The following is a 9,881-nucleotide window of genomic DNA, read 5'->3' on the forward strand; positions in this document are numbered from 1 at the left end:
GGTGAATACCACGTACCGATATATCAACATGCTGATACTGTCGGCCAATATTATCAGTCAAAATGGGAGGTCTGCAGATATACGAAACAACATTTTTTATAACTTTCATTCAAGTTTTGTATTTGTGGAGAAAATGTGTTTCCATGTATGGTTATTAAATTTCCCAAAAACTTTTCAGATTTTTTCACTGTAAAATATCCTGCCTCAATCTTTATCTTTGTCAAAAATAACCAATACTTGCCCAATGTTGAATGTTTATGTAAAAAAAATAAAAATAAAAAAAAATAAAAAATAAATATATATATATATATATATATATATATATATATATATATATATATATCATATCATATCATATGTATTGGGCTCATTATTCCAGTAGCAGTTGAGCTCTAGAAACAAGAATAATAGACCGATCTAAAACACAATGGCATTGAAATAGGAGTAAAGCAAAAGATATTTGAATGAAGGGGAGATGGCGCTGTCCTGGTCACAGTCACTGTCTAAAGCTTGATTTATGGTTCTGCGGAGGCTCCACGCAGAGCTTTCGCCATAGCCTACGTTAAGTGGCCTGATGTTTATAATAGTGTGCTGGTGTGTGTGTCGAGCCGACATGTATGTGTGTGGGGAGTGGGTGGTAGAGTGAGGGAGAAAGTGAGAGAGTGAAGGCGATTAGCTTCGGAGCGAGTACTGACTCTAGAGTCATAGTGAGAGAAACAAACAAAGTGCTTTCTGACCAACGTGGGAAATCTGTAGCAGGAAAAGTTAACCCTCTCCTCGATTTCGTGTTGTTTATGGAGAAGGAGAACCAGGAAATGAGTCGGGGGAAATGCAACGCTACAAAGCCACGGCCGAGCGACGTACGTCGTCGCGACGTATAGTTACATTTTTCAAGAGGTACATGTCAGGCTATGGCGTAGGGTCCGGCGTAGGTTTGTGTCTACACGTCCCTACGTACGTAGCAACGGCGTAGATTTTACGCAGAAGTATAAATCAAGCTTCACTGTGCAGCTCCAGTCAGAGCAGGTGGGTGAGTGCTGCTACTCTCCACTGCTAGTCAATAGGGGGTGCTGGAGGCTCTCTTCCATCGCTCTGCAAAACAAGACAAGAAAAAATATAAAGTCTTTACCATAGGAAAAAAGTAAACAGTGTTGATGATGTTATCAATAAGCACATCCTGAAATCAATAATGTTAATATTATATATTATAATATATATTAATATTAGTAGTAGTAGTAGTAGTAGTAGTAGTAGTAGTAATAATAATAATAATAATAATAATAATAATAATAATAATAGGTGAGCTTAAAATGTGGACAAACAAGACATATTCAAATGTTTATCTGGTTGTGTACAGCTGAGTCCTTAAATACAGCTCCAGTTCACATCACATAAACATTTAGTTTATGGTTCCTAATTTTTTTTAAACAAACATTTACCTAACAACTCAAACATAGCAACAGTATGAATGACTTCTGCATTTGGTTAGACTGTTGCTTGCTGTGTCTTGGCTAGCACAGAAAAAAAAAAAAACATGACATGTTACAGTGAAAAGTTTTCATCAAATGGGGACTCAATTTTATTTCAGTAAATCACCACAAAGGCAAATTATGTCTTATTCAGTATCTTACTTTTATGTTGTGATTCATTGTCCACTTTGTGGTAAATTGTCATGGTAAACGAAGGCAGAGCAGTACTGAACCTACACCTACAAAATTTCATTGGGCGTTTCCCAATACGTGTTCTTCTATTGACTTGTGTGCTTGTGTTCCTGTGAAACGTCATCTCGTGTTGCCAAAGTACTGTCCCAATACACAAGTTCGCCAAGAACAGTTAAAATTCCCGGATGTATTCTTGACACGCCCATTTACCGAGGATACATCGATTGGTAACTTGTATGAACTTCGCAGCACCTGTATCCCAACATTCATTTCGGCATTCAATGATGGTTGGATTTCCAGTGCATAGACATCCCAAAAACGGGACAATTTTAACAATTTTCACCATCTTATTCATCACTAAATTCACTTCTGAGAACATTTTAGGCGAGAAATGAACGGTTTAGATTTCGAATATAGGCAGTTTTGCGAAAATCTTTGCCGAATTGACAATTTGCTCCAAAGTTTTCGGAGCTCCATAAAATGAAGCGGCCGCCAGCTTGCCACACTCCGAGATCCCGCTGTAAGACGGAGGTCTTTTAGACCGGTCCCGTAAATAAGAGGCTTTTATTTCGCCGTTTTGGATCGTTTGTTTAAATATCACAACACATGTGGTTAACTGTCTTTTCGGAGTTAAACACAACACAACACACCACAACACACCACCACACAACACCACAACACAACACCACACACACACCACACACACACCACCACACACACACCACACACACACACCACCACACACACACACACACACACACACACACACACACACACACACACACACACACACACACACACACACACACACACACACACACACACACACACACACACACACACACACACAATTTTGTATTTAGTTCATATTTTTGGTGTATTTGTTTTCTGATTTATTAGAAGTTGAGTCTTTATGATAAATGAACAGTTGTACATAAAGTGGTAACATGCTATGACATGTTATGTAGACTAAAGGGGAGACACCAACCTTTATAATTTGAATTTCTAATTTCCATCTCCCTGGGCATATACAGTGCACTACAATAATATAGAAATGATAATTCCACATAACACTAATAGGAATACATAGGACACAACAGTGCATATGCCTATTTATTTGTTTAATTTAAACTGACTTAAACTTATACGCTAATAATAGTAGGGATCACGTTCCACTCTTTTGAATAAGGGGTTGTTTGAGCTAAACCATAAACAATAAAATTAAAGCTCAATTAGTTTTATTTTTCAATATTATTGCAATAGTTGTAGCATTATGAGGTTTTCTTGTCCAGAGATTGTTTTAATACTAAGTGGTTATATTGTTGTGGTTTTTATTTCTAGCTGGTATTTTGGAGCCCTGCAGGTAGCCTCTGTGCTGGGAGCGTTGAGCAATAACAGGAAGAACGCATCGTCTCAAACTGTTAACAGCGTTTTCTGTGCTTGTGAACTTGCGAGTTCATTCTTCCAAGAACAACCAGCAAGAACGTTCTCCCCAAGAACACAAGTCCGTAGTTTGCATTCTTGGTATTGAGAAACGCCCATTGTTATGTGGCTGGGTTGGCTCAGTTGGTAGAGCAGGCGCACATATACATAGAGGTTTATGCCTCGACGCAGAGGTCCAGGGTTCGAGTCCGACCTGTGACCATTTCCTGCATGTCTTCCCCCCTTTCTCACCTAGCTGTCCTGTCCATTAAAAAGTGGAAAAGCCCACTAGTAGGGTGAGTGTGAACAATACTGACATTGTGGGGTCCAGTAGGTTTGCCTGTGGGACGGGAACCCCTGAGACTGGATGGGCGCAACAGGAACAGGAGCAGAGCCAGCACCGCCCATCCCATCAGAACCATGGGGAGGGTCAGGTCACCTCCTCCGCTGACTGGCCCACTGGGACCTGGCACTGAAAACAAACACATATTTGCACTTCACACATAACCTACACTAATGTTTCTGATTCGAGAACATTATATAACACATTATGAAAAAAACACAAGGTCTAATGTGGTCATACATACATTCCTGAGGGCAGTCTGTGTCTGTGCAGTAGGACTGAGATTGTCTGAGCTGAAAGAGAAATTACAGGAGGAACAAGGTAGATTTAAAAAGGGGCTGTACTCGACATTCAGAACATTAATATAGCAGCGAACGTATATTTTTTATGTAAAGACACAGTGGAGTAATGGGGTCCTGGAGCAGAGATTGAAATCACTCTCTTTCTGTGTGTGTTGTAATCCGAGCTTCTCTGTCCTTTATATTGATAGCCGGTCTGGCCGCGCATGCATTTTAGTGCATGTGGCTGTGAAAAAACAGTTATTTCACGTATTGGGGAAATGGTCTATGAGAGCCATGTAGAGGCATTCCCAGCCCGCTGTCCCCCCCCCAGTATTTCGAGTACAGCCCCTTTAATACAAAGAGAATATGACTGACTTATTTACTCTGGTGTCCACTGCTCTCTCTCATCTAGGAAGAGAGAAAATACAGGAAGTCTAAACACTCTGCTAACACTCTGCTAATAAAACATAAACTTTAAGAGTTATTTATTACATTAGGCATACAGACAAATGACCCACTGCAGCTTACTGTTTTCCAACAGCACATATTCATAAATGGATGGTGCCTGTCTCATAAAATATACTGTAAATTCTTTAGCTTTTTGGACAACACCCTTTTCTGCTGCAAGACAAATCACAAACCCCCAGGGTGGTTTTAAGCTCTGGCCAACTGCAGCTCGCCATGCAAGTTACACCTGTGCACAAAGAGCCAATGAGGTCACTGGGAAACTGACAACATAATTACAAGCTTTATTCTTTCTTTAAAAGTAGTTTCTCTCAATAATTTTGACCTCATCTTTTTAACACACCTTCCATCAAGAAGAGTCAGAGAATATTTACAAGAACAATGCAAATGTGACAGCACACATTGCAACAGAATGAAACGTCTCTGTGTGGCAGAACTGATAGACTCAAGATAAACACTGAGCAGGAACCAGGATATGTTGGCTCATGTTCAGTCGGCAGCTTTTCATTCCCTTCTCTCTGGCTGAGACTTTCATTTATTTGCTAGTTGTTTATAACATTAATCTCTTCGCCTCCTTCTCTCAACTTTGGTGGCAGGAGATATTTTTACTTCACACTGCATACTTGAAATATTTTGACGTGTCCCTGCACTTACACTCTGTTATAAGTCTGACACTTATCAGTCACACTACTCAGTTCCATGACTTACCAGGTTGATTAGGCGCCTCATAGCATGCTCATGGGTGCAGATGCACTCACAAGGGTCAAAACCTCCCTCTGCCATTTCTCACCAGATGGGGTCCACCCCTGGAACAAAATGAAAGTACTGTATGCAAGACGTACATTTACAAGTGAAAGAAATCTCCCTCTGCTCCCTCTTGTCAGCGCTGTGCTCTATTGTTGTTTCACAGGCACGCAGATTAGAGGGAGGAGACTGCTCAGTTAACGACAGTCAGCAGACTCTGTGGCTGTATTATCTTGCTGCATGTAATGTAGGTCTTTGTCAACAGTGACGGCTGTTTTCTCTGTATTTATATTTGCATCTTCAAAGGAAATGCCCCATATGCTGCCAGCTAAAAGTTTTTAAACACTACATGTTATTGCATTTTTGCGCTGCAGCGAGGTAACTTCACAGTAAAGCTAGTGAAAAAAATAAAAAGTGAACTGAGAAATGATTGAGACATTATTTTAGTGGAAAAAAAACCCCCTCTAATTCGACCTTTATTAACAACATACTGGATATGTTTTATTAGTTGATTCTTGTGCCATCCATGCATTTCTGAAATGTAAAGTCTGAAGTGGTTTATCTTTACCACCTATCATGACGGGAGGCTGGTGTCAGCTCAAGATGGAGTGAAAGCAAGCAATTATTGGAATAAAGATGGTTTTGCATAATTTGCCAACAAAAACGTATTATTCTTCTATCGTACTGATGGAAAACCTACAGACAATGCATGCATCAGTTGTTAGACAAATATACAGTCAAATGCACAGATGTCTGCAACAGGTGCCTAATCAACGTTATCTGGGTCTATACCACTATACTGCATTTTTGAGACCGATAACATTGATATTTGGTTGACTGAATTTCTCTCCCTTTCTTTGTCGTAATTTATTTTATTAACATACACAAGGATTTTTAATTCAAAATTTTTAAATAATAGTGACCAGGATATGTTAAATTTTTGTCAAACTCCGACCATAATACACTCCATCTAATACCTACATATAAGACTGTTTTGAAGAGCAGTAAACCACTAACTAAGACAGTGACTGTATGGTCTAAAGACAGTATAGAGACACTGAAGGGCTCATTTCTCTGTACAGACTGGGAAATTTTCCATGGTTTGGGTATTGATGAGGCCACGGACACTATTACGGATTATATTAAATTCTGTGAGGATTGTGTGGCCACCAAGAAGGTTATTACAATCTACCCTAACAACAAGCCATACATCACCAGAGAGTTAAAGGACTGTATCAACCGGGGAAAAAAATGGCTTTTAGAAATCATGATAGGATGGGGTTGAAATCAGTTCAAAGGGAGCTTAATCAGTTATTAAGGGATGCAAGAAGGAAACATAGGGATGTCATTGAACAGAATTTTGCCTCTATAGACTCTAAAAAACTTTGGGTCTCCATGAAATCTGTTACAAATATGACAACACATAGAAAGGGCCTCATAACATATGATGAGCAGAGTAAAGCAGATTAATTTAATGATTTCTTTCTGAGGTTTGATACACAGGACTACTCTTTGGAATGTAATAATGTACTACAGTCATTTACAACTGACCCATGTCCTAGGTTAGTAGTTGATCCCTTCAAAATTCAGTCACTTTTCAGCCATGTATGTAAAAAGAAATCTGCAGGCCCGGGTGGCATCTCTGCTTTTCTCCTCAAGACCTTTGCTGCAGAGCTAACCCCTGCATGGTGCCCTGTGTTTCAGAGGTCTGTAGATTCCCATCTGGTTCCTGCTCTCTGGAAAAAATCTACAATTATTCCCATTCCAAAGAAACCCTGTCCTACAGAAAACAATGATTGTAGACCGGTGGCTTTAACTTCTGTTGTTATGAAATGTTTTGAAAAATACATTGTATCCATTAGGGTTGGGTATCGTTTGGGTTTTTTTCGATTCCGGTGCTAAATCGATACTTTTAAAACGGTGCCGGTGCCTAAACGGTGCCTGAACCGGTACTTTTCAATAAAGTTCAAAAAAAAGAAGAAGAAAAAAAAAATAAGGGTAGTAAACAGTCAGTGACTTGTTTATTGCTAAGGCCATGGTCAAAATTAAAGATTTAATAATAATGTAATAACTATAACAATAACTTATTTCACCAGTAAATTGCTGTTGAACCCCAGATGGGAAAAGGGTATTTTACAATTACTGTGAATGCACCACGAGGCAACCTGTTTTAAGTGAATGCACCGTCTGTGTTGTTTAATTCCGACAACGGCAGCTGCAAGTGAACGCACCGTCTGTGTTGTTTAATTCCGACAACGGCAGCTGCGACTGAACGCACCGTCCGTGTTGTTTAATTCCGACAACGGCAGCTGCGAGTGAACGCACCGTCTGTGTTGTTTAATTCCGACCATATAAACATACTGTATATCTATGAATTGCGACAACGGCAGCTGCGCTGCAGACTGTTACATCCCGCTGTTGAAGTCCTCCACAGTGAAATACAGTCACACTTTACACTGTTTAACGTTAGCTGTCAGCATTTTACCGGTGATTAATCCAGCTGCTAGCTAAAGGTAGGCTAACGTTACATGCTGTCAGGTGTAGTGTAAAGTCAAGCACCGAAATGAGGCACCGAAACTTTCGTTCTTAGTCGGTCTCGTTACTACCGTTTACGTCGGCACCGGTTCCCCATTGGCACCGAGTTTCGGTACCCAACCCTAGTATCCATACTGAAATCTGAAGTCAACACTGAACTAGATCCACTCCAGTTTGCTTATAGGCAGTGGAGGAGTACAGATGATGCAATTAATAGCATCACCCACCTAACTCTTAAGCACCTGGAGGATCCCAAAGCCTATGCACACCTTCTGTTCATTGATTTCAGTTCTGCTTTTAATACATTACGGCCTCATCTGCTCTTACAGAAAATGACTGAGATGAATGTTAATCCTTCTATTATTAAATGGTTTTATTCTTTTTTAACAGATAGAACCCAAAATGTTAGGATTAACGACTTGCTTTCTGTATCAAAATGCATCAGTACAGGTGCACCTCAGGGTTGCGTAAATTCACCGGTCCTGTTCACCCTTTATACTAACGACTGTACTAATAGTCTCCCGGGTAACCTGTTTTTTTAAATTTTCTGACGACACTGCCATTCTTAGTCTGCTTCATCAGAACTCAGATCCATCACTGTACTTCACGGAGGTCAACAATTTTGTTCTGTGGTGTGACAAGAACCATCTCACCATTAACATTAAAAAAAACTGAGGAGATGGTGTTTGACCCTCGGTCGGTGGGGGATTATACCCCTTTGTCCATTCATAGGGAGGATATCAAACAGGTCACTTCTTATAGTTATCTGGGCATCCACCTAGATAACCTTTTAAACTGGAGTGACCACGTAGATTATGTATATTCCTGTTTACAGAAAAGACTGTATTTCTTACGCAGACTAAGGGTGTTTGGTGTCAGCCAGAACATCATGTTTTTATTTTATCAGGCAGTGATAGAGAGTGTTATCAGGTATGGGATGACGGCGTAGTTCGGCAATCTATCCACAAAGTCCAAATCAAAGTTGCAGCGCCTGGTACAGACTGCTATGAAGGTGATGGGGAGGACTGATAAACTCTCCCTTCAGTCCATCTATGAGCGGTCTGTACTTAGGCAGGCGCGGAGAGTATTGTTGGACCCCGTCCCACATCCTTCAAACGGAATACGAGCTCCTGCCTTCTGGCAGAAGGTACAGAATCCCTAAAACTAAATTGAACAGTTTTAAATACTCCTTCGTACCAGTCTCCATCAAAATTTTAAATCAAAATCTTAAATAGATTTGTACGATTTGTAATAGATAGGCCTGAGAAGTGTGCAATAACTCGGTGTTCTGCATTTTATTTATTTTATTTCTGTGTGTATGTAGCCTATGTGTATGTTTTTTAGCTGTTATTTGTATTTTTACGTGTATCTATTGTCTGTAATGGCAGCTACTACTATGCACTATGCACTTTTGAGTCCATGACAAATTTCCCCTAGGGTACAATAAAGTATAAAGTATATTCTATTCTATTCTAAATACAGAGTTGAAAAAAATATATAATTTGGGTTTATTGTATGGTTATGGGTCTTTGCAGTTTTTGTCTTGGCATCTTATGTTGTCTTTTTGCACATTATGTTGTTGACTGGCTTGTTTTAGCCACCCCTTCCCAGACACTACACGTTACATCAGCAAACATCCTGGACTATATACCTGACCATTGCACATATTATATACGCTGAACTTTTGCACATTCCCTCAAACATTTTGCACACCCTGCACATAACCATACTGCGTTCTATAAGGGTTGATATTGTTTTTTAAAATGATTTACATTGTATGTGTTATGGGGGACGGGGGCTGAAAAAAGGAGTAAAGTATATTTGTTAATGTTTCCATTTTGTGTCTTTCTTAATAAAAAAAATGATCCAAAAAAACCATACCACATTTTCTTATTGTAAAAGTTATATTGTACGTAATTGTTAGGTTATCGTGTCTTGTATAAATTCTTTATAGCAATATACATATTATATATTTATGTTATTGTCTGTTACAGTATTTTGCTTTGTTTATTTCCATAACACGTTATGTATCTAATCACCAAGGCAAATTCCTTGTTAAGTGTTACTTACTTGGCAATACATCTTATTTCGATTTTGATTCTGAACTCCATTCAAGGGCAGCTACCACCACTGTTTATTAACCAACCCCTTGATTTTTTACATTTACATAATATTGCTTGAACTAATTTAGCTAACGTTCGACTAGCTCCTTGCTAACCTAGCCAGCCAACCCACAGAAAACTCACAGCGTTGTCTTTTTTCCGACTGTTAATAATGACATATGATTAGAGACAGACGCCACAGAAAATGGCTTTAAAACACGACTTACTTGATCTGTGTAGATGTTGAGAAAACGTTAGATGTCTTTAGAGGGCCTGGGCTGCACCGCTGCAGCACTTGTTCCCCACAGAAACCATTAGATTGCAGACA

General features: G+C 39.4%; 1 protein-coding gene across 2 annotated transcripts in view; it reads right to left on the minus strand.

The window, feature by feature from the left end:
- Nucleotides 1-808: 808 nt before the first annotated feature.
- The window catches only part of smim14 (small integral membrane protein 14), a 9,141-nt gene continuing 68 nt past the window's right edge, over nucleotides 809-9,881 (minus strand). Inside the window, exons 1-6 of one of the 2 annotated variants that reach the window (XM_039794527.1) lie at nucleotides 9,781-9,881; nucleotides 4,881-4,978; nucleotides 3,671-3,719; nucleotides 3,401-3,555; nucleotides 1,440-1,511; nucleotides 809-1,092 (exon numbers count right to left, since the gene is read on the minus strand). The exon at nucleotides 9,781-9,881 is cut by the window's right edge and continues 68 nt beyond it. In XM_039794527.1, the coding sequence (XP_039650461.1) occupies nucleotides 1,440-1,511; nucleotides 3,401-3,555; nucleotides 3,671-3,719; nucleotides 4,881-4,955 (351 nt within the window). In that variant the 5' untranslated portion in view covers nucleotides 4,956-4,978; nucleotides 9,781-9,881 and the 3' untranslated portion in view covers nucleotides 809-1,092. The remainder of the gene's footprint in view (nucleotides 1,093-1,439; nucleotides 1,512-3,400; nucleotides 3,556-3,670; nucleotides 3,720-4,880; nucleotides 4,979-9,780) is intronic. The other variant, XM_039794535.1, reaches the window with a different exon arrangement.

The sequence above is a fragment of the Perca fluviatilis genome, chromosome 1 (assembly GCF_010015445.1).
Source record: "Perca fluviatilis chromosome 1, GENO_Pfluv_1.0, whole genome shotgun sequence".
Lineage (NCBI taxonomy): Eukaryota > Metazoa > Chordata > Actinopteri > Perciformes > Percidae > Perca > Perca fluviatilis.